The 23,758-nt window shown below is 45.7% G+C and overlaps 1 protein-coding gene across 3 annotated transcripts in view; it reads left to right on the forward strand.

Moving 5' to 3' along the window:
• Positions 1-23,758, forward strand: part of UTP20 (UTP20 small subunit processome component) — a 66,021-nt gene that overhangs the window by 40,838 nt on the left and 1,425 nt on the right. For 2 of the 3 annotated variants that reach the window (XM_054846636.1, XM_054846645.1), the window contains 23 exons: positions 779-916; positions 1,541-1,680; positions 2,189-2,268; positions 4,039-4,328; positions 4,824-4,963; positions 5,449-5,605; positions 6,393-6,491; positions 7,105-7,272; positions 7,980-8,146; positions 9,087-9,228; positions 9,525-9,641; positions 10,481-10,651; positions 11,434-11,562; positions 12,060-12,170; positions 12,928-13,007; positions 13,750-13,819; positions 14,854-15,036; positions 15,984-16,115; positions 17,813-17,945; positions 19,125-19,324; positions 20,268-20,339; positions 21,087-21,359; positions 22,069-22,195. In XM_054846636.1, coding sequence (XP_054702611.1) covers positions 779-916; positions 1,541-1,680; positions 2,189-2,268; positions 4,039-4,328; positions 4,824-4,963; positions 5,449-5,605; positions 6,393-6,491; positions 7,105-7,272; positions 7,980-8,146; positions 9,087-9,228; positions 9,525-9,641; positions 10,481-10,651; positions 11,434-11,562; positions 12,060-12,170; positions 12,928-13,007; positions 13,750-13,819; positions 14,854-15,036; positions 15,984-16,115; positions 17,813-17,945; positions 19,125-19,324; positions 20,268-20,339; positions 21,087-21,359; positions 22,069-22,195 — 3,319 coding nt within the window. Of the gene's footprint in view, positions 1-778; positions 917-1,540; positions 1,681-2,188; positions 2,269-4,038; positions 4,329-4,823; positions 4,964-5,448; positions 5,606-6,392; positions 6,492-7,104; positions 7,273-7,979; positions 8,147-9,086; positions 9,229-9,524; positions 9,642-10,480; positions 10,652-11,433; positions 11,563-12,059; positions 12,171-12,927; positions 13,008-13,749; positions 13,820-14,853; positions 15,037-15,983; positions 16,116-17,812; positions 17,946-18,581; positions 19,067-19,124; positions 19,325-20,267; positions 20,340-21,086; positions 21,360-22,068; positions 22,196-23,758 lie in introns of those variants that run through there. The other variant, XM_054846654.1, reaches the window with a different exon arrangement.

The raw sequence follows: 23,758 nt of genomic DNA on the forward strand, positions 1-23,758 counted from the left end.
AGAAAATGTTGGGGGGGATATGTGAGCATCATCACATGAGCGATTGTGAATCAAAGTCATATTTCTGTCTGGAAATTTCTTGGCTCTGTGATTTAGCAGCACTGTTTGTTACCTCTTCCTAATTTAGCTTAAAAAATTGCTCTCATTTTAAGTGATTGTTCATGATCTTGAGCAGGCAAATCGACATAACCTCTGTGTGACCCAGACAACAGTCAACAACAGTGTCCTGAGGAACCCTCTGACAGAGGCAGGGAACAGGTCTTTTTGGTTTTTTCTAGCCTGTTCCTCGCTACTCTGTGTCTGGAGGCTCTGCAGCCCCTTTTCATTCACAGACCTTTGTAATATAAATGTTGCACAAAGCCTGTTCTCCTGGTTTCTCTTGCAGTACAGAAATATGATGCTTCTCCTGCTCTCAGAGGTGCAGTCGGAAAGCGTCTTTGCTACATCTGTAGTTAGATGTAGAGTCTAAATTTTTTCCTCAGAATTTTGTCAGGCCTTCTCATCTTGTATCAGTTGCCTCCCTTGTCTGATACCTGAATATGTCACAGACTTATGATTATGAATTCACAGTGAAATATCCCATTGAGTTGGAATATTTATTGAGGCAAAAGGCTAGTGAAAGCCCAGAGACTGAAGGAAAAGGGCATGACCTGTCCTTGGAAATGACCATATGTTTATGTCATTACTTAAAATTGAGGCATTTTCAGAACTGCTGAATGTATGAGCTCCCTTGTGACTCAAGCACCACCTCATTCGCTGTCTCTCATGTTTGGCTTAGATCCACAGGAGGGCACGAGCTCTGAGGAAACTGGCTAAGCAGCTCACTGAAAAAAAGCTTATGCTGTCTTCCAAATCCCTGCAGAATTACATCATGCCTTATGCTACTACTGCCATTTTTAATGAAAAAATGCTTAAGGTAAGCTTTTAAATTGAGTGTTTTCACCTTTCTTGAATACCATTCTCCTTAAAAGACTAACCACTTTAAAAGGCTGATAGGTTTGTGGAGTGAGTGTTCCCCTTTCAGACAAGAGCACTGTGCTCCTTTTGGTGGCAGAAAGAGGGTTTGGAAGGTGCAGATGCAGTCTGGGCCCAATCCTGTATCTGCTAAAACTGTCCTGTTTCTCGAAGACAGACCTTGGTGAAGAAACAAACACGTTTTATTTCAGTTTTGCATCAGAAGTGGGTTAGTGATGTGTACTTCCAGTTGATCAGCATAGCCCAGCAATGTGCCATGTGTCTGTGCTTAGATATCTTGACTGATTTGTAGTTCTTCACACAAGTAAGCCCATAGATGTAGTTATGTGAGAAGAGTTAAATGTGTGCAGAAACATTTGGAGGAAGTGGGTCTGGGGATCTGCTTGGTGACCAGTGATTTTATTTTTTTACCTGGTGATGGAGAGGAGATCTAAAAGAACTGAATACCAAGCATCCCCACTAGACAGACATTACTTCTTCTGGCTGTTATTGCTTTGAGTAAAGTAAGCTTTAGACACATTCAGCATGAATACTAACAGCAACTGAATTTCTGTCTTTTGGGCAGCATGAAAATATGGTAACAGCCTCGGTTGAAGTTGTTGGAGCTGTCTGCCGACATCTCTCGTGGTCAGCGTACTTGTACCACTTAAAGCATTTCATCCACGTCCTGCAAACAGGACAGATCAGTCCAAAACTGGGAGTCAGGTAGGTGCTGTGAGCGATGCTGCTCTAGTTTTCTCCAAAGACTGCTAAGGCAAAATTCAGTGTCTTAAGAAGCATCGCATGGATTTTAGCCTCTTCCCTGGGATGAGAGTTTGGTGACTTTGAGGTGGGCTTATGCAAGTGAAAGTGGGCACGGCCTTGCAGCCTGCAACTGTGAAGGATTAACAGGTCGCTGTGTCTCACTGAGTGCATGCCAGCATTAGCAGCTTCTGCTTCTGTCAGGCTGTCCCTGCTCCTGGGACACCTCCATTGCTCCAGTACCACTGTCTGTGAGGTTTCACAGTGAGCTAGGTCACAAAATGCATCTAACTGAAAAGCAACCAGTTTTTATTTCCTGGGTTGTTATTTCAGGATAAACGTCCTTATGCTGCAATGTCACCGAGTCTGAAGTTTTCCAAAACGTGTTTTTCAGATTTTCTGTTGTGTTGGTCTATGCAGCCTCTCCTTTTTGTGCAGAGGGCTCATCTCTCTTCATGTTTTCTTTCCACAGCTTGTTAGAGACAGTGCTGGAAGCCTTTCACTTTGACTATGAAACGCTTGAAAAGCAGCTTGTGACCATTGACAACCAAGGTGAGCTTTCTGCTCCTGATTGTAGAAACACTGCCTCTAACTGCTCAAAGTGCAGCTAATCGAAATTTTGTGTTTTATTCTTGAGGTCAGCTACTCCCGGCTTTTTAAAATGTGCATATTGGAAGCTAGTTTTGACTTGCCTCCTCAGGAGCAATGCAAACTGTCCTCCTGTGTTTTGACAAACTGAGGAGAGGTGGAGGGAACCATCTCCACATAACCTCTCTGTCCCAGGCCTCCCTAAGCCAAAACAGCCCGGGCTGGGTGTACATAAATCTGGGGGGTTCTCCAAGGTCTGCACCCACTCATGCGGGTGCTGACACATCTGAGTTTTTTTGTCCTTGACGTTGGCTGCTCTCATGGTTATCTGCAGCTTGGGAAGGGTACTGTATGTCCTTGCCTTGCTTCCACCGCCATTTCACGGGAAGAAGTGATATTTATTCATCAGTGACCTGGATATGGGGACAGAGTGTACCCTCAGCAAATTTGGTGATGATACTAAACTGGGCGGAGTGGCCAACACACCAGAAGGCTGTGCTGCAATTCAGCGAGATCTTGACAGAGTAGAGAATTGGGCAAAGAGGAACCATATGAAATTCAGTGAGGGCAAATGTAGGGCCCTGCATGTAGGGAAGAACAACCCCATGCACCAGTGCCGGTTAGGGGTTGACCTGCTGGGAAGCAGCACTGCGGAGAAGGACCTGGGAGTCCTGGTGGACAACAAGCCAGCAGTGTGCCCTCATGGCCAAGAAGGCCAATGGTGTCCTGGGGTGCATTAAGAGGAGCGTGGCCAGCAGGTTGAGGGAGGTTATCCTCCCCCTCTACTCTGCCCTGGTGAGGCTGCATTTGGAATATTGTGTCCAGTTCTGGGCTCCCCAGTTCAAGCAAGACAGGGAACTTCTGGAGAGCATCCAGTGGAGGGCTACAAGGATGATGAGGGGACTGGAGCATCTCTCTCATGAGGAAAGGCTGAGAGAGCTGGGTCTGTTTAACCTGGAGAAGAGAAGACTGAGAGGGGATCTTATTAATGTTTATAAATATCTAAAGGGTAGATGTCTAGAGGAAGGGGCCAGACTCTTCTCAATGGTGCCCAGTGACAGGACAAGAGGCAATGGGCACAAATTGGAAAACAGGACGTTCCATCTGAACATGAGAAAAAACTTCTTTACTCTGAGGGTGACAGAGCACTGGAACAGGCTGCCCGGAGAGGTTGTGGAGTCTCCTTCTCTGGAGATGTTCATACCCCGCCTGGATGCAATCCTGTGCAGCCTGGTCTAGGTGATCCTGCTCTAGCAGGTGGGTTGGACTAGATCATCTCCAGAGGTCCCTTCCACTCCCTACCAGTCTCTGAATCTTTGGCTTCTTCATTGTTGTGGTTACCTACGTTGCGGCCTTTGGGATATTCTGAGGAAGGAGGAGGGTATCTCACAGCTGTGCTTGTCTGTACCTCTTGCCTTGTGAAATTCTCAAATGTCAGTGAATGGCAGTTCTCTAAGGTTCAAGCACATTGAACTTTGCTAAGCTGTCTGTGCAGTTCAGCCAAAGCGTAACCTAGTCTTTGCTTTAAGCCTAGCCCTGAGGGGCGATTATCAGAAACGGGCATGCCAGAGCTTCTCTGCCCAGTAAAACAACTGTGGTGCTTACTGATTGTTTGCTGTCAGTAATGACAGGTAGGAGTTTTGTCCAGAACAAAGCCATCACAAGAGTCTCTTTTAAGGGCTCGATTTTTGTGGTCTCCTATATTTACCCATGCTTTTGACAATTACTTCACAGAAGCTGCTGCCATGGACCTTGAGCCAGTGGTGGAGGCTGAAGAAGCCATGGAGCTGGAGCAGAGTGAAGGAGAAGAGGAGGTGGTTGAGGAAAATAAAGGGAAGAATCTCCCTGAGGAGCCAGCAGAACCTGAGCAAGCAGCTGAGACATCTAAAGATGCTGTGCAAGTGGTCAAACACGTTTCTTTCTTACCCCGAAATAAAGAAGAGCTGGAGTGTCTCATCAAACACATTCAAGATACAGTTACAGTCAACATCTTGCCTAAATTGCACAGGTGTATTGTTGCAAAGGTGAGGAGTTGGTATTGCAAAGGTGTTTTGAAGGTCTGTGCTGCTACCATAAAGGTTGGGGTGCTACTCAGAGCCCAGTGGAAATGCAGCACATAAAAAAAAAAAAAAAAAAAAGACACAACTGGAGAGAGACCACCTGAAAGCATAAAAGAGGCTTCATCCCCTTTATTGTGTCATGGAGATTACTGGCAGACCCTCTGGTCAGTGTGGGTGTGGTATCTTGTCTTCCTTGCTGAGAACTGGCTTAAACCACACAAGTGAAACGATTCACTTTGTGCAGCCTGTTGAAAAGTTCTCAGCAACTTGCTAGCACACAGTTTAACTTCTTTACTGAAAACAGGGATTTCTCTCACCTGTCGTTTAGCGGTCTGGTCTTTTCCTGTAGTCCACAGAGGATAGCAACTTGCCTTGTTGACCTCTTCTAGAGTTTGTTGAGAAAAAGCAGGATTTGTTTATATATATTGAAAGTGCATTGTGTCTTGCTCTTCTAAAAAGGTTAAAAGAGACGAGGAACACAAGCTTGTGAAATCCAACGTTGTGAATGATGATGAGGTAGTTCGTGTTCCATTAGCTTTTGCAATGGTCAGAATGATGCAGTGTCTTCCCCAAGAAGTGATGGAAGCCAACCTGCCAAGGTAAATCCTGTCAGAGCTCCTTAAATGCAGTTCATTGTTCCAGGAATGAGTGCAGGCACCTTTCTCAAGCTGTGGTTACGTACAAAGTTAAATCCAAGAGGACATCCTAACAATCCTTAAATACTTTTTTTTTTTTTTGGAAACTCATTTTCGTAGTGACATTCTCCTTTGTCAGCATTTGACTTTCTTAAAGCTGTGTTTGAAAGGAACTCAGTAAATCCTTAAATAAGAGCAGAACTGTGAAGCAAGTTGCAGTGGTAGGGGTGGCAGAGCTGGGGAAAGAACAATGTACAGAAAAAAAGGACAATCGGTAAAATGTCCTGAAGGACAGTAGGTGTGTGTATGACTGTAAAGCCTTTCTGTGAGGCTGGTTTTGAGTATAGCTCTGGTTGTGAAACAGCCCTGAAAAGCAGCCTCCTTAGCTAGCAGTGTAATTAGTTCTGCTCTGTTTGGGGGTGAACTAAGCTGTCTGTCTCTCTTTCCAGCATCCTGCTGAAAGTCTGCACTTTTCTGAGGAACAGATTTCAGGAAATCCGGGACATCGCCCGTAACACCCTCACTAAAATCATGGAAGTGTTGGGAGTGCACTACCTTCTGTACATCTTAAAAGAGATGCAGTCCACTCTTGTCCATGGGTACCAGGTAATGCTGAAATTCTTCCTCTTCTGCTCTCTGTAGGTTTTTCTAATGTGTTAGGAGGAGAATCCAAAGGGAAGTTTCTACTGAAATTGTTTTGCACTGGTAAAATAGTTTGGTATAATACAACTAAATACTATTGCTGGTGTCTTTATTATGTGAAGTGTCAGATGAGGGTCTGTACCCAAAGAACTTAAGAGTCTAAGGAGGGAAGAAAAGAGGATCTCCATTTTCCCAGTGAAGAGTTAAGGTATAGAGGTGAAGGATGAATTTCTGGTTCCAACAAGATTAGTGGAAATCTTTTGAGTAAGGTCATTATGGCCAAGCATCATCTGAGGTGAGTTTCCACAGAGGCTGCACAGACAGTATGTGGTGATGCTGTTTGAAGTTTTGTTTCCTACATCCAGAGCCAAGGTTCTGACTATTAAGTCATCTTTCTTCTTTCCATGGTGGTTGGGGTTAAGAAAAATTTTCTGTGTGGGTTACCACAGTGGAATAGGGTGAACTTATAGCTGCTGTGAAAGTGAAAGCACCAGTTAGCACAGCCTAAAAATATTTGTAAGAGCACTGGAAAAGAGGAGATTCCAGCCCTCCTGCCAGACAGGGGTCGTTTTCCTGCTGCTGATACATGGATTCTCATCCTCCCAGTGATTTCCCCCCCACCTCCTATAATGAGAGCTCAAATGCAGTTTAGTGAGTTGTGATGTCTCTGCTATGGGAGTCTCCCCATCCAATATGATTAAAGAGGTCTATGCAGGGGTTTGGAAACATGATCTGTTCTCTTTTTCTCTAGCTCCATGTGCTGACTTTCACTGTGAACCTGTTACTGAAGGGCCTTTCTACCAGACTCAGCGCTGGTGATTTGGACCCCTGCTTAGATATCCTGATTGAGGTAAAAGCTATTGAAGATTGAAGGAAAGAGCATCATGAAGTGCCGTGGGGTGGTTCTGAGAGGAAGTTGTTTTGTGTAGATTGTCTTGGACTCGGTGGCAAACAGGGCTGATTGTGTGTGTACTGCAAAGGAAGGAGACTGTGTTTTCTACTGAGGCATCAGCAGACCCCTTGTAGAGTAGCAAAGCATCTCTGGGGCTGTGTCCTGAGCTCTGCATCCTGAGTGGGAATGGGTTGAAGATTAAGATACCTAACTATGTTTCCGTGTACTCTAAATGGCTGAGCAAGTCAACAGACATCTAGTCAATGCAGTCCACAGAGCCCAGGAGCTCAGCTGGCCACCCAGATGGGGTAGAGTTGGATGTCTTGGTCTGACTGCAGTCCCACTCCTTGTATCACAACACCACAGAGGGGTGTGAGAACAGCGTTCTCATCTGTGTGCTCAAACTGGGGTGTTTTATCTTGACAAGGAAAAAGTATACATGATATGTGGTAAACCTGGAGAATTATTTTTTCTGTGAATGGGGAAAAATAGTGTTGTTCTGCTTCTACCGGAGGACTCTAGCTCTGCTTTTCTGCTCCTCTCATTCATTTCTCTTGCCTGATTTCCAAAGATTTTCAACCAAGAGTTGTTTGGGAATGTAGCTGAAGAGAAGGAAGTAAAGGGAATTGTCTCCAAGGTCATGGAAGCACGCAAGAACAAGAGTTACGATTCCTATGAAATTCTTGGAAGGTTCATAGGAAGGGGCCAGGTGACGAAACTTATTCTGCCACTGAAAGAGGTAAGAAAAGTCAGCTAGAGTCTTTCTTAACTCTGAGCATTCTCAATTCTGTATGATCTAAAAGAAACTCTAGAGCCTCTGGGATGCTACTGTGAAATTACCTATATAATCCTGCTTTGGCTTCCCATTTTTCTTTTGGAAAGCAGTATGCACCCAGCTCATTTTATGAGACTTTACTATTGATGTCCAGGGCAGGGAATGGTGTTCTGGGAAGCTTTCAGCCCCTGCTGGAGAGGAAACATCCTGCTGTGAGTTCTCCATGCCCACTTCTCTGCCAGCTCTTGTTTCTTCTGGAGTGCCAAAGTCCTGCAAGGCTGCTCTGTGGTTTGATCTCTTGTGCATGAAGGAAATGCCACCAAAATGTATTCAGGGTCTGTCCATGTGCAATAATTGCCTTTTCAGAGATGCAGTTTTTTGAGAAGAGTGCAAGTTCATGCAGAAATGCAGCCCTGGTTTGCTCATGAGCTCTGGAGTGTCCTGATGGCAATAAGTCAACTGACTGGAGGCTGAGAAGAGGCTGGAGAGAAAGGGAGGGATGTGGGGGCAGAGCTGAGGTGATGGGATGCTGTTCATGTAGAGAGCTGGGTACTTACGGCAGCATGTGATGAGGGAGGAATTGCTCTGGCTTTCCCCATGATTTTTTAATACAGATAGCAGATCATTGCCTTCATGTTGTCCTCCTGACTTTCATGGTTGTGCCTTTGCAGGTTCTGGAGAGCACCACGAGCTTGAAGATAGTCCGGAAGGTGCATGAGGCACTGCGTCACATCATGGCAGGGCTGATCTTCAATTCAGACATGAATGCGGAATCCCTCCTCCTCCTCAGTCATGGTCTCATCAGTGAAAACTTGCCTCTGCTCACTGAGAAGACCCAGTGAGTTCCCAGATGTTATCCAGATGGTCTGTTAGTGGTTGGGAGGTTTGTTTGCAGAAATGGCAGCTCTTAAATCCAAACAACCAAATGTATGAGAGTTTCCTCACTTTCATTTGCCTTTTGTTTTCAATGCAAATGAAATATTTGGGCAGTCAGAGGGCAAGGAGAAAGCTTGGAAATAGGAGTGAGCACCTGAACTCATGGGAGTCTACTCTTATAAGTGCTCAGAGCCTTCAGCAAGGCTTTTTCACCACCTGGTAAGCTGATATATGCATTCAGGCGTTTAGATGAAGGGGCAAGGGGCAGAGTTCAGAAGCGAGCTACAAACTGTCGTATAAGAGGTATTTGGGGTCCTGGACATTTTTGTGGGGTCAGGAGCAAGAGAAACCGTGGGCTGTCGCTTTATCACTTTGTTTCTGGTTCAGAAGTCAGGGAGAACCATCAGATTTCCCCTCCATCTGGAGTGGTGTCACTGCTCAGAGCTGGGTCTGGGTGTCTTGCATTTCCTATGTTACGTGGGCCGGCTTGCTCTAGGATCTGACAGCAGTTTGCAGGCTTCTTGGAGCAGTTTTTATAAGCCATCATAAACTGAAGTAAGTATCAGTAAATGAAGTGCAGTGGGCAGTGGCAGGAGGTATATTTGCTAGAAGGAACTACCAAAGTTGGTCTGTCCACTGAGAAGAAAAAAGTGGGAATGTTATGCAAATCATTGTGCATTTGTTATCTTTGTAATAGTGATATTGTTCTCAGGTCTGAGAGTCCTGTCTGTCATGCTACTCTCAAGTTCATTTTATTTCATTGTATTCTAGCTGTGACCTGATTTTGCTTGTTGTGTGGGTAGCAGCTGAGCACAGTTCATCTCTCTTCACTCCCAACAGCAAGCTTGTTGTGGAGAGGGTTGAAATCTGAATATTCTCCTTTGCCATACACTGCTTTTCAGAAAAAAAGTTGCCCCTCCTCCAGATCCTCGGCTGCAACCAGAGAGCTGCCTGCTGCTCCCACCCACTCCCACCAGAGGAGGGCAGAAAGCACGTGTCAGCAGCAGGACAAACACGTATATCTTGGTTGATTCGGGACTTCGGGTAAGGATCTCCTCAGATACAAACTTTTGCAGTCAAAATTTTTGTTAAGGGTATTCAAAGGAAAGTATTCTGGATATATTGTGTTAACAGCACAGCCACTAGCCTTAACTTTATTTTGCATGTGGTAACTCCAATGATGCCTCTTTGAGAGCTATAAAAAGTGCTCAGCCTGTTGCAGATATTTGAATGTGATATGCCATAAATTCTGCTATAACCTGAAACAATGTGGGACCTTACTTGACTTATTTGAGTCCCAGCCTGCCTTTGAGATGAATGTTCTGTGCTTTCTACACCAGCTTCTGCACATGAGCCTGAAGAGGTCCAAAGTAAATTCTTCTGAGGAATGTGTTTTGGAAATGTTAGACCCTTTTGTTCAGCTGCTTATAGACTGCCTGAAATCTATGGATGTCAAGGTACAGTTCTGAGCTGGAGTCTGTCTGTCTCTGTCTGTTCTACTCAGAAGGATCCTGTCCACAAATGTCATCTTGCCATTGATCTGCAAGAGAAGAGAAAGCCATCTGTTTTTCAAACCTGATTTCATAGGTGTGCAGGTTAAGTTGTTTGAGGACATGATATCTCAAGGGGGAGGAAGGATTGTGGCTGATGGAGTACTGAATGCTCTGCCCCTAATGCTGCAGGTTCAAGTATGGACAAGTTCTCCTGGAGCACATTCATACAAAGACTTTGCATATTTCATAGGTTATCTACGAGGAGGTTGATGAGGTCCTGTGGCTGCTGGGAACAGTGTTGTCACAGCTGTGGTTTCTTTTGATCCAACTTTAATGTCTTTATTCCCAGCACCATAGGCAGCCTCATTTTTGGGCAACTTTGGGTTTGAGTGAGCCTAGGAGGGAATCTGTTAAACCTTGAGTTTTGTGGAAATGGAAGGCACGCCTCATACGCTATTAGATACCTGGAGCAGGTCTTTCAAGTGACCTGGGGTTTTGGCAGAGCAACTTCTATGTCTCGAAGGTACCTCTGCGTCAGAAAGAGTCCCTGCCATCTGCTGAATCAGCACTGTGTTAATGTCTTTACCTAGTGAAATCAAAACTAGAGAGTTTAGAGAGTGGCAGATAGTGGTTTTAGAACTGAGAAACCCTTTGTATTACATCTGAATGGTTTGAAAGAGGTTAAATTTGTTAGCTAATTGCTTTTACCACAGTTGCAGATAGCCTCACCATGTAACGGAGTGTGAAGAGTGTTCTCTCAGTGTCATTGTATCCATGTACTGTCCTTTGGCTCTTTCTTACAGGTGATAACTGGTGCTCTGCAGTCCTTGGTATGGATTTTAAAGTTCCCATTGCCTTCTGTCAGTACAAATCTGGAGCCACTGATCAAGCAGCTTTTCCTCTTGCTAAAAGAATTTGCCAAGACAGGAATAGCCAAAGGCCAGAATTTCCACTTGGTTGTGAGCTGTTTCAAAGTAAGTCCCCAGTTCTGCTCTTTTCTACTTTAGGATTAACTTCGTAGAATGAGACTCTTCCAGTGGCAGATCCCTCCTGCAGCTGTCCCTGGAAAGGTAGTCTGGAGATCACAAGGTAGTGAGGGAAATGTGGCCATGCTGATTCTTTCTCAAGTGCAAACTTAAAGAAAGTTGTGCTCCAAAAATGCACAGCTTGAATCTGAAGGAAGTGTTTTTATAGAAGCGTATTTGCCTTCTGTCTTCCTTACAATAGTATCTTGTTACCACCCCGTCTTTTGGAGGTGTCAGTTTTGTACTTGTATAGCTTGCTTTTAACATGATTCATTGGAATAAACCCTTGCAGCTGAAGTGAGACAAGGGAAGGAGGCAATTAATAGTAATAATAACTAAGTGTGCAATGCCTTCCTGTAGATGTCTTCTAAATGTGTTGCTGAATTAATTACAGCTTTATGATCATAAGGGAAAGTTAGAGTAATTCATGCTGAATGCCAATGCCAGAAGAATTTTCCCCTCTTCCTGGCTGTATTCCTGCCTCATGGTTCATGTCTGTGAGCGTCCCCGCTCATTTCAAGGACTGGTCTGAATTTGTATATTGGCTTGTGTTCGGTTTTTCTCAGAATTGCCAGCTGAAAGCAAAATGTGATGAGAACAGCGCTAGCTGCATTTTCCAGAGCAGCAGTTTGTCTTTGCAAACCTAAGTGGTATAAACAGTCAGGCTTTGGTGTGGGTTTGTGTTTTATGGCACTGCATGTGTATTGAGAATGTGCTGTTTGATTTTGCAGTGTGTAACAGTACTCGTGAAGAATGCAAAGAGTCAGATAACCAGCAAACAGCTCCAAGTGTTGCTTGGCTTTGCTGAAGAAGACATTTACGACTCATCACGCCAAGCCACTGCCTTTGGCCTTCTCAAGGTATTTCTCTGCAGCAGATGTAGGGGTTCTGTGAGCCACTGGAATGGCAGTGATTCTGTCTCTTGGTGAAAGGCTGTACGTTCTCATGTCAGGAAGAGGCCACAGAATGCTGTTAAGGCTCTGTTATGGGTGAGGGAAGCAGCAAAGCTTTCCTGTTTGACTTGTAGTTGCTGTTTAATATTGTTTGGGATGCTGTTTTATACACATGTGTATGAGGATGTATTTGGGCCTGAGGATGTTTTTGCTAAAGAATCAACATCCCTAATCATTAGACTAGGTATTCTGTGTCCTGCCCCAAAAAACAGATATGGAATTGTAAGCCACCTTTTTTCACCTTTTTTTTTTTTTTTTTTAAAGTTGTTCTGGCTGTGTTTGAAGATGTGAAAAAGTCAGTGTTAGCATGCCACCTGAGACCAGTCTAGTCCTGGGTTATAGTACTGCATCTTGGACTGTGCAAGCAAAGTGATGCGACTCCAACTGTGCTTTCACATTTTTAGGCTATTTTATCCAGGAAGTTGATTGTCCCTGAAATTGATGATGTGCTGCAGAAGGTTGCCCAGCTGGCCATCACGGGGCAGAGTGAACCGGTGCGAGTCCAGTGCAGGCAGGTTGGTAGAATGGAAAGTCTCTCACTTCACTTACACCAGTCTAACAGGCTAGAGGGCTTAGTGGGGCTATTCCAGCTCTCACAGACACATGCCTTAGACCTGCTGAACCCCTAACCCCATTTCCCCTTCTTACTAATCCTTGTCTCCCTGTTATCTGGCTGGCTTTAGTTCTTGTGACCGATGCATAGCAGAATTGCACACTGCTTGTCTATAGTGAGACTGTTTGCTGTGATCTACCTTCAGAGAGCTAGCTGCTCAGCAGTAGTGACATGGTCCCTCCTTTGGAGGCTTTTAAGCCCATGTAACTAAGTAACCTTTTCTGAATCCCAGCAGAAGAGAATTTGCCACAAATCCATGATTCCTTCCCACTACTTCCTCCTTCTGTCCAAGCTAAAAGGCAGAATTGATTGCTTCATTTGAAGCATTGGGATACAGCAGGAGCTGTGCATAACCAAATAGTGCATTTCCATAGTTAACAGGATGAATTTTGAAGGATGCAGAATCTCTCTTAACAGAAGCCTGTGCAAATCACAGTAATACTCTAAAGACTGATCTGGCAGTTGTCAGACACCTGCAGATCCTGTTCCAGGCATGGAGCTTGAGAGCAGTTGTTGGCCTCTTATGTAACAGGAACTTACAAAGGCAGGAGAAAGTGATGATTCTCATAAACTCACTGCATTTTCTTCATAACCTTTTTACAAGTTTTCCTGAGTGTTTCTTGTAACTCCTCTCTGTGTTGTTGTTGTTTTCTTTCCAGATTTACTTAAAATATATTCTGGACTACCCCCTTGGTGACAAGCTGAAACCCAATCTGGATTTCATGCTAGCACAACTGGAGTGAGTTTATGTTCCCAACATTTCTGTCAGAACAGAACCTTGATGCTTAAATAGGACTTTAGTAACCATGTTGTGTGCCAAAGAGCTGTTTATGAGGGGAGAGTGTAGCTGAAGTCTTAACTTTCCTACCTCTAAAACACTTACCTTTTCAGAGGCAGGCTGTTTGATAAAGCAAGCTCTCTTTTTCTTCCCTGTTTCACAACTGGTTTTGTTCTTTATCTCTTTGTAAGCAAAGGTTCTGTTGTTTGCCTAGTGGTTAACCAGCTCCACTGGTTGTAAACCAAGTGAACCGGAAAATCCAGAAAGAATAAGGGAAGGTGCATTTATATGACTGCTGTGCCATGGCAATGGTCTCAAACTGCGGTTGCAGGCACAGTTGAGATCAACTGCACCTGTTCAGCAGGAGCAGTGTGCCTGAAGCCTCCTTCTGAGCATGACCTCTCCCTTGTTCAGGGTGACAGTAGTTTTATCATGTTCCTCAGCACGATCGCACAAGTGCAGCTGTGCTGACTCAAGCTGGCTGGAGCCCTTTTTCGCCTGTTTGTGTTTCTCTGTGCCCATTCTGTGGGAGATGGAGCCAATGGGCCTGTTGCTACTCTTCTCCTAAGTATCAAACCAGGTCTAGTAGCTGTTGTAGAAAGATCCCCGTCAGTATGTGTTTCTGGCATTGGCCATTCTTCCAAATTGTTAGCAACTTTCTAGAGTATTAACCTAGCCCTAACTGTTAACCACTTTCTCACAGGTATGAGTATGAAACTGGAAGGGAATCTGCACTGGAGATGATTGCATACCTCCTTGACATGTTCCCACAGGTAACAAACACCCCTCGGTGTTCCGAGCATCAAGTAGTTACTGTGGCTTTGCAGTAACAGCCTTTTCAGAGCAGTTTATTTTGGGACCACTTGATAGTTCCTATTATCTCTTATCATGAGCAGAACATTCACTTATCTCCAAAGAACCTGGCTTTGCTCCAGAAGAGAAATGACATACTGGAAAGTCCGCAGTACTTCTTTATCTAACGTGCTCGTTCTGCAAGTAAAATAAAGCTCTGTCAACTGGAGTTTGGATAAACTTAATGGTGATTTATGCCAGGAAGAAACACAACCAGTTTAGGAAATGGAGTGTCAATAGAAAATAAAGTCTAGAGTTTTCTGATTGTGGGGTGTTTCAACATTTTCAACATGAGGGATGTTGTTGACTGAACATGTGATGTACCATATCTGTTTTGTTGGCCTGACTTGAGAGGGAGGACTTCTCAGTGGGGTGGGTGAAAATGAAAGCTGAAAAATATCCATGCATCTATGCAGGGTAACATATGCAAAATGCTAAGCTACCTTAAAGCTCTGCAGCTGGAGCTTGACTGATGAGCATTCAGGAGGCTGAGAGAAGTGCAATCAAGCAAGAATTTGGGAGGAAGGAAGAGAAATTCTGCACAGTAAGCTGTGCTTCACCACCGCCTGATTAGATTTAGTATCTCAACTTGGTTCCCAGCAACTTTGCAAAGTAGCGAAGAGCTGCTGTCTCAGAGAGAAGGACCATTAGGCTGATCGCTGCAGTGCTGAGGGACTTCAGTGAGAGTTGGGCATGAAAATGCCCATTAAGGTTTGACACGTTGCTGTCCCAGGGACATGTTCATGAGTCAGAGCAAGGCTGGGGCTGCTGTATGCTCCCTGTGGGCTCCAACAACTGGATCAGCCCGTCCTTTCCGTTCACCTGCCTTGACATGGACCCCACTCAGGGCTGATGCTGTTCCTATATGCTGTGCAACAAATAGCCCTCTTTTTCCCCTTTAAATGCCAGAAGTTCCTGGGGGATGTGCAGTTGACTAATGTTTGTTTCTTTCTAGGATCTCCTCCACAAATACTGCGGGCTGTTTTTTCTCTCTCTTTGTATGATGATGATAAATGATGACTCTGCCAAATGCAAAAAGATGGCAGCTTTGACGTGTAAATCTCTGCTCAGTAAGATAAACAATGAAAAACAAGATCTGATGTTTTCGCTGGTCACAGAGTGGTTTCACAGCAAGAAGGTACTCTTTGGTCTTTTCACTGACCATGTCTGGACTCTGTTTGGGGGCTGAGTAAGATTAAGGCAAGTGAGAGATTGCTCATACCAGGTCTAGTGGATTGGTGGGTTCAGTTATGCCTGACTTAGTAGTTTTAGGAAAGGAGTATGAGCAAGATTCAGCTTAGAATAAAAGCTCTTTAAAGCTGTGCTCAGCACCATAGCTCTTGCTAGTAAGAAGAGGAAGAAATTATATAGCTTCATATAACTGCATATATGTAGGGAACTGCTGCTGCTGTAGGTCAGTCTACAGTCTTCCCAGCTGCGTTGCCCTGCTTTTTAACAGTCACTCTTGGGTCAGGTATTTCACCAAGTGTAATCTTTGCTCAGGTTAAAGGTTTGAGCAAGTTCCTTAAAGCACTTCTGCTCCCAGTAATTGGCTTTTCATGCTGTCTTTAGCTCGGACTTGCTTCAATCTGTTGCTAGCAGCTGGAGGGTGGCAAACCTAGTCTTTCAGACCTCCCATTTTGGTCTGGGTGCCTCAGTGCTTAGTTATTCTCAAACAGGACCCAGGTTCAGTCCCTCTGTACTAGTGGAGTAAGTGTTCCTCAACACTTCATCCTTTTCATCTCTAGTATGTTCAGTTCTGGTTTCGGCTGTGGGCCGCATGTTGTGTTGTGAAGAATCAAAGACCACAAAATAGCCCTCAGAGCTTTGCAGCTGGCAACTGGGCTGGAAAAGACCTTTCGACTTTCAGTTTTAGGGTGTGTTACCAGGGACAGCTTGTGGTGCCAGGTGCTTTTGTCCCTAGCTGGCAGCATCTCCTTTTTCAAAAATACTTTGAAAACCAGTTTCTCTTAAGATGCTGTTGCTAGAGGCAAAAGTTAAGGATTGCTACCAGCTCCTGCACGTGGGAGCTGCAGGATTTGATTATCAAGAAGTAACAAGAGGTGTTAATCTTTCTGTTGGCAGAGCTCACACAGGAGGTTGGCTGCCCAGGCATGCGGTTTGTTTGTTGAAGTGGAGGGAGTAATGTTTGAACGGCGGCTTGAAGCTGTCCTCACCTTGATTGAAAAAGAAATCAACCCGACTAAATTTGAAGACGTAAGTAATTTTTCTCATGTGAGGCTTGGGGAAAGAGAATTAAGAAAACAGAAAAAGGGAAGAAGCGCAGGAGAGATTTAACAGTTAGGCCTACTGTTTGGGACTGAGGAAAGACACAAAACACACGCTTTTGTTCTGAAGGGGTCCTCACTGACCTAGAACCATATTTTTTTGTCTGTGAGCCCATATTTGATGTCATTTCACAGCACAAGGGGCAAAGGAACTTTACAAAGCCACCTGGCCTGAGCCTGCAGACGTACTGTGTAACCGGCAGATATGTTGCTCCTTGCCCCAGCCTCTGTCAAGATCTCTGTGGGTGGAAGGGGTTCTTGAGACAGCTCTCGAGTCTCAGGTTTTTGGTTTTTACCTGTATGACTTGGTGGGTTGACAGCACGTAGCGTGGTCTTTTGTGTGGTGGCAGGAGAGGAGGGAGTTTGGTATTTTGTTTAAAGTGGCATTATAAAAACCACCATCAGAAAGAATAGCAGGGTGCACAGGTAGCACTGGGATGAGTTAGAATCTGTTTAGTTGGAAAACAGCCTGACGATCACACTGAAATCTGTTTAACTGGGAAATGTGTCTGCTAGCTGCAGCGATTTGTGTAAGGTCAGGAGTGCATCACTCGTGACTCTCTCCTTTGTTCGGTGTCATTTACAGCTTTAACTTTCAAAGGAGTTGCCTTCCTCTACTTCAGACCATGGTTTTGTTTTATGGAAAATCTTTTTAGTGCGTGTGATTAACTCAGAATAAAATTGGGAGAGCATAGATTTAGATTAGATATTAGGAAGAAATACTTTACTGTGAGGGTGGTGAGGCACTGGAACAGGTTGCCCAGAGAGGCTGTGGATGCCTCCTCCCTGGAAGTGTTCAAGGCCAGGTTGGATGGGGCTTTGGGCAACCTGGTCTAGTGGAGGGTGTCCCTGCCCGTGGCAGGGGGTTGGAACTAGGCGATCTCTGAGGTCCCTTCCAACCCAAACCATGCTATGATTCTATGAATAATAAAGCTGCCTTGGATCCTGCTTGGCGTGTTGTAATCCCAAAGAGATCCCAGTCACTGTGCCTGGGGAGTGGCCATGTATGTTACTAATGTGCAAGGGCAACATGCTGAACAAGAGAGAACGACCTCAGGGTATGTAAATTGGCAAGAGATGAAAACAAAATACCTGCAGCGAGGAGAAATTCAGTATAATCACCCCCTGTGCTGCCACATGTAGGTAAAGTACTGACTAGTTATATCAAGCCAGCTGGTGACTGCAGGCAGTGTGAGGACCTCAGGCTGATTTAGTAAAACACAGTGCACGCAGTGTTGTCGTAACAACATGGGGCTTCCCATGTGACACAGACAAATCTGAGCTCAGCTTGGCTCTAATAATGAGAGTCAAATGTGCATGAATACACGTATAGACAAAAATTATACACATTTTATGTGTAATTGCTTGCATTTAGAAATGTAAGAGTTTGTTACAGTAACGTCTGTATAAAAAACAAGAATGATTGTAGTAATAATTTCCTGCAGAGATTCAGTCTCCAGAGGAAATGCTTTAGTGGAGCTGCTTCTCTTCTGTTTATTTTGGGAATTGGGTACAAGTCAGTCTTCTGTTCCTTTGCACAGTTCATCTGAAATCTATCTAGTAGGATAAATAAGCACTGTCTTCAGGTTCTCATAAGCATCTTTCTTGACTTGCTGATTTTATTAGATAACTGAAGAGGAGGAGGAGAAAGCTGCAGACAGGCTGCTATTCAGCTTTCTTGTGCTGGTAACAAAGCTAATCACAGAGTGCAACTTGATTCAGTTAACCAAGAACAGTGATGTTGTGAGCAGTATCTGGGGTAAGTATCAAGAATTATTATGGCTGTATTACAGGGAAGATTCTTTGTGTGTGGTGTGGTTTTTCACACCCTAATATAAACAACTGAACGTCATTGTACAAGATTTGCATGCTGCAAAATGCTAATATATGGCAGTTACTGAGCAGTGAAAGAGAAGGTGTTAATGGAAAAGGTTACATAGTTGATGAAAAGAACACGCCCCCGTCTCAGTTGCTGGGATGTATTTTCTATTATCCCAAGAGCAAATAGTTGCAAACTAGTGCATGTTTGACCATAATTACATCCTCTTGGATGAAAACATTCAGTTCTTCTGGGAAGATGAGATTTTCTTGATGAGATCATACATACTAGCCAGCAAGCAATGTCATGTGGTAATAGTGCTGTAAATACTGTGTGTCTGCCAGGATGTTAAGGCCTAGAACTCATTTGATCCAAGCAATTTTCCCGTGAGTGAGGTTGTACAATGTCAGGATGGCTTATTGGCATTTTGTTGCCTTGTTTTTAATTGCTTCATTTGCTGCAGTCAGAAGGCCTGGGTATGGCTGGCTAATGTCTTAAAAGAGTTCAGCCTGCCAAGTGCCTTGAGTGAGATAGGAGATAACCCTTGTAAATCCTGGGTTGCTTGGTGATGTGCAGCTTGGACAGAAGCAAGATAAGAGGGCAACTCCATCTCTTCTCTGAAGCATCCTCACCCTCCATCCAGGGGTTCAATCTGACCATCTGCAGCAGGGCCCCCACTCTCACAGCAGCCAGTACCCAGACATCATGGGCAGGTGAGCCATGGCACTGAGTCCCTGAGGGGACCATAGTTGCTGCAGAAACATGACTTGTCAGCCAGGATTGGAGCAAGTGTCTTTTTGTGCCATGCCCAGTTTTCCTGCCCAGTCGCCATTGATTTCCAGCAATGGCTCTGTCTTTGGATGTTTGGAGGTGCTGTGGGTGCATTCAAGAATGCCTGGTCACCATGAGGACATTTGGCTACCTGTAGCTTTTTGCCACTCTCTGCTTTCGCTGGATGGAGTTGCTAGGAAATCTTTATTTATGTTCTGAGCAGATGAGCGCAGTTTGTTTCCTTCACCTTTTTACTGTAGCATGTGCTGTGGTAATTCTTGGAGGGACCTGGTTCTTCTTCTCTCGCTGGACCAGCTCCTGTGCTGAAAGAGGTTTTCTTTCTCCCAGGTCATGTCCAGTCTCACCTGTGGTATCCTCACAGCTGGGTTTGGCTGACAGCTACTGAGATCTTTGGCTTGTTGTTTGCATCTAACAAGCCAGAAGATCTTGTCAATGTGTGGAGGGAAAGAAAGGCAGGGAAGAGGAAGAAGACGTCGGTAGAGCTGTCTGCATCCACAGTCTTCTTGACTGCTGAACTGGACAAAAAGGTAATGATAAAATCATAGAATCATAGAACAGTTTGGGTTAGAAGGGACCTTAAAGATCAGCTAGTTCCAACCCCCCTGCCATGGGCAGGGGCACCCTCCACTAGACCAGGTTGCCCAAAGCCCCATCCAACCTGACCTTGAACAGTGCCTCACCACCCTCATAGTGAAGAATTTCTTCATAATATCTAATCTAAATCTATCCTCCTTCAGCTTAAAGCCATTACCCCTTGTCCTATCACTACATGCCCTTGTAAACAGTCCCTCTCCATTTTTCTTATAAGCTCCCTTCATATATTGAAAGGCTGCAATAAGGTCTCCCTGGAGCCTTCTCTTCTCCGGGCTGAACAACCCCAACTCTCCAGCCCTCAGATCATCTTTGTGGCCCTCCTCTGGCTGCAGAGCTCCATCTTCTTCTTGTACTGGGGCCCCCAGAGCTGGATGCAGTACTCCAGGTGGGGTGTCACAAGAGCGGAGTAGAGGGGCAGAATCACGTCCCTCGACCTGCTGGTCACACCTCTTTTGATGTGGCCCAGGACACGTTTGCCTTTCTGGGCTGCAAGTGCACATTGCCAGCTCATGTTGAGCTTTTCATCAATCAAGGACACCCAAGTCCTATTCCTCAGGGCTACTCTCAATCCATACATAAAAATAGCGTTATAGTTTGGCATGCGCATTTCTTTTTTAGTTGCTGATGTGCTGCCTAATCCTGATCGCTTAAAGCATTTGAGGTGTCTCTGCTGCTGGGAGGGGGCTTCTCTGGGGCCTTATTCTCAGCAGCACAAAGGTTACCCTCTAGGCTGCAAGGTGCAGACAGAAGTTGTGCTGAGCCAGTCCATTGGTGTCCTGTGGCAACCACCTTTGGTGACTGCAAAACACTGCTTGGAGTTTCTGCTACTGGCTCCCTTTCATGGCATAATTTCCTTTTCCTTTTTCCTCTCCTCAGATGAAGGAACTTGCGTTTGCATTCTGCCATCAGCTGCAGTCCAAGTTCCTGGACCTGTCTCTGGGAGAGCAGGTAAGAGCAGGAGCAGGTCTGGGGCTGCAGGAGGGCACAGAGCAGGCCCTGGCCCCTGAGGGAGCGTTAGATCCCAGTCAGGACAGCAGTGCTGCTGGCTGGTGGTGGCTCGGGGCAAACAGCGCAGGGCCAGCTGCTCTGTGCTGAGGTGTGTGCCTCAGAGGGGCCCAGAAAAGTCCTTGTGGTGTCAGCCTGCTGGAAGGGCCGAGGGCTGGCAGGGACAGAAAGGGGGGGCACCGTGCAGGGTGTCAGAGAGTCTGGCTCTGCAGCCCAGGTTGGAGCAGGTTGGGCAACCACATCCTGGAGCAGGGATCCAGATCTCTGGTGCTGGTTCTCTGCAGCTGCACTGGAGCCCTGGTTGTTTGCTGGGAGCGCTTAGTCCAGCTTGATGCTGTTGCTTGAAGGCCTGACTCCACTCTGAACCTGGTCAGAGATTTCCTTGTGGAGAGCCAGGGGGTGCCAGAGGTGGAGAAGACAAAAGGAGCAGCCCTGCCTCAGGAAGCGCTGGAGCCCAAAAGGCACAGTAGCTCATGGGAAAAGACTCTCCCAAACTGCAGGAGGATATTGAGGTGGGCCCTGCTGTTAGGAGCAACATACTCTGCACAGGGCTCACAGGCAGTGGGTGAAGCCATTACAGCCTCCTGGGTTGGCAGGTTCCTCTTTCAGATCTAGCCTTGGCTCTTGCATGCCCTGGTCCTGACAGTGACGGAAACCACAGTCACTGACTGCTCTGTTTTCACCCTTCAGGTTATAAAGAATTTGCTTTTTGTGGCCAAAGTTGTTTACTTGCTAGCCCCTGCCTTAGAAGAAGAAAAAGAGGCTGAAGGAGAACTCGGCTGTGAAGTGGAAGAGCAGGAGGCCGAAGGAGATGAGGAAGAGAAAGACACTTCTGCTCAAGGAGAGGGAGAAAGAGAGGACACAGAAGAGAAGGGCCAGCCAGCCACATTGCTATGGTTAATGAAGAAGCTCTCTCTCATGGCAAAGCGAGAAGCAGCCTATTCCCCTAAGGTCCCTTTAAAGGTAAGCACAGGGTTAGACCAACTACTTTGGATGCGGTCGGCACTGGCACAGCAGAGTGTTGCTCTGGCTCTTTGCTTCCAGGGGACCAGCTGTGGAGGGTGCAGGGAGCTGGTGCTGCAGTGACGGCTAGTAGGTGCCAAAGAAACAACAAGCATTTCAGTTCAGGGTTCTCAGGAAAGGCTTGTACCAGTCTGCTTCTCCTTGCTGTTGCTTCCAGCCCTCGTGTGGGGTGGTGGAAGGGCGGGAAGGCCAAAGGCACTGAGCTGAAGGAGACAGAGCACTTGAAAGCCCAAGGGTGCTGGGTTTATGCAGGCAGGGGAATGGCAGTGTGGAGTTACTTGCTAGGAGAAGGGGAGGGTGTGGGAGAGCATCGGGAAGAGCACTGTAGTTCCCTGTGGTGTATAGTTACAGAGGCACAGCTTTTGTCTTCAGCTGCCTCAGCACAGGACAGTGAGAACAAGCCTGTTGTTCCAACTGTTAATGGCTGCCAACCCGGTGAAGTCACAGCTCACACGTTTACAGATCTCTTGGGGTTGTGTCTCATCTAAAGGCTGTGCTTGGCTGCAGTAAGACAGCATGAGTTTCTGACTCAGGTGTCTGAAACAATGCCTTGTACGTTGAACAATGATACCCAGCCCTCTTGTAGCAGTTCCATTAGGCAATTTCCCTCCAACGTTGCTTACTTCATGTCCCACGTGCTCGTTTTCAGAGAAGCTGCATCTTTAAGTTCCTGGGAGCAATCTCAGTGGATCTGGGGAAAGACAGGATCAAGCCATACCTTCCCACAATTCTCAGCCCTCTGTACAGGGAGCTGAACAGCACCTATGCAGAGCAAGGTAAGTGATTCCCTCACAAAGACTAGCAAAAGTGTCAGAGCTCTGCCTTGGCACAAACACCGCCTGTCGTTCCTTTTGTCTCTTGAGGCATAGATGCTGTAATCAGGGAATTTCACCTACTTGTGGCCTAACCAAAATATCAGGAGAGGAGGAGAATGTATCGCAGTGAAACAAAAATCTACGTGATGTCACAGACTGGAAGAAAGTTGGGCAGGCTCCTGCACGCAAGTGGGTAAAGCCTGAGCGTGTGATGTAATGGAAAAAGTGTAGTACTCAAGGGTGGACTTGCGGTGGGAAGAGTCATGGAGTCCTTGCTGAGGAGAGGAACAGAGTGTGGGTCTTAAGGAAGCCGGAACAAGGCTGTTGCCAAGTGTCGTTATTTTTGAATTGTCACCTTAGATCTGCCATGCATTGAAAGCATGTTTCAGTTTTAATGTAAACCAGGGTGTGTTTTATGGCAGCTTGTGTTATTGTAGAGCAAGGGATTGTACCGGTCAGAACTGCTGGTGGTGGGTGCTTTGTTTTCCCCAAGCGCCCCCTTTTGAAATAGAGAAGATGACCTTTAGTGTGTGAAGTGTGCACAGTGACTGAAATAAAGTAACCCTTGCAGGTAGGGGAAGGGAGCTGGGTGCTACGGGAACGCAGCACGCCGTGTGCACAGGCAGGCGTGCTCCTACTGAACTGTGCACAGAACTTCTCCCTTCCTCCCGAATGAGTCCAGGTCACACTGTCCTGCCAGACACTACCTGAGCAACAGCACATGTTTCTCCCTGGAGATCCATGTTTGTTTAAAAGAAGTCATGCCTGGTGGGGGAAGGACAAACCAACTTCCCATTTAACACGATAGGCTCTTGGTGTAAGAGCAAGACACTGCTGTTCAGAGAGTTCATGAAAATGTGTTAAGTAAAAGTCAAGCAAAATCCAGTGTCAGGAAAGGAACAAATCCGTGGTTTGTATATGCCATGAAAATTCACTGTGCAGCACTGGGTCCCCCACATCTCAGAAAGGATACAGAACTGAAAAAAACTTGGGAGGAGGGCAGGAACAGTGTTCTAGGTAAGGAATAGCTGCCTTGGCTACATTTTGTTTTGCTTTTTTCAGCTAAGCAACAGAGAGATTTGGAAAAGATATGGTAGAGGTTGATGGTATCATGAGTGCTTTCTCTGCCAGCACAAGAACCAAGAGCCTTCAAATGATTTTTCAGAATAACTGCAGAGATGGTTTTTCATGTGAGAAGGGGTGTCGACCCAGGGAACTTGTCACTGAAGAATGTTGTGGAGGCAAGCAGCTTAGGCGAGCTTCTCTGGAGGCTGAACAAGCACTTGAAGAGACATCCGTGGAAGACTGAGGGGAATATTTGCCCTGCTCTGTCTCCCCTCGGTATCTCTTTGGAGCCTCCCCCCACCCCAATATTTTTTTTTATTTTCCTCAGTGATTGTAGTTAATATATTGTAACTAACTAGTGATCCTGACCATTAAGCCAGCCCTTATGGTGTGTTCTGGACAGAGATGCTGACTGACAAGGATGGAATCATCTCTCTTTCCAACAAAGCCTCTTCCAAA

The sequence above is a fragment of the Grus americana genome, chromosome 1, assembly GCF_028858705.1.
Source record: "Grus americana isolate bGruAme1 chromosome 1, bGruAme1.mat, whole genome shotgun sequence".
Lineage (NCBI taxonomy): Eukaryota > Metazoa > Chordata > Aves > Gruiformes > Gruidae > Grus > Grus americana.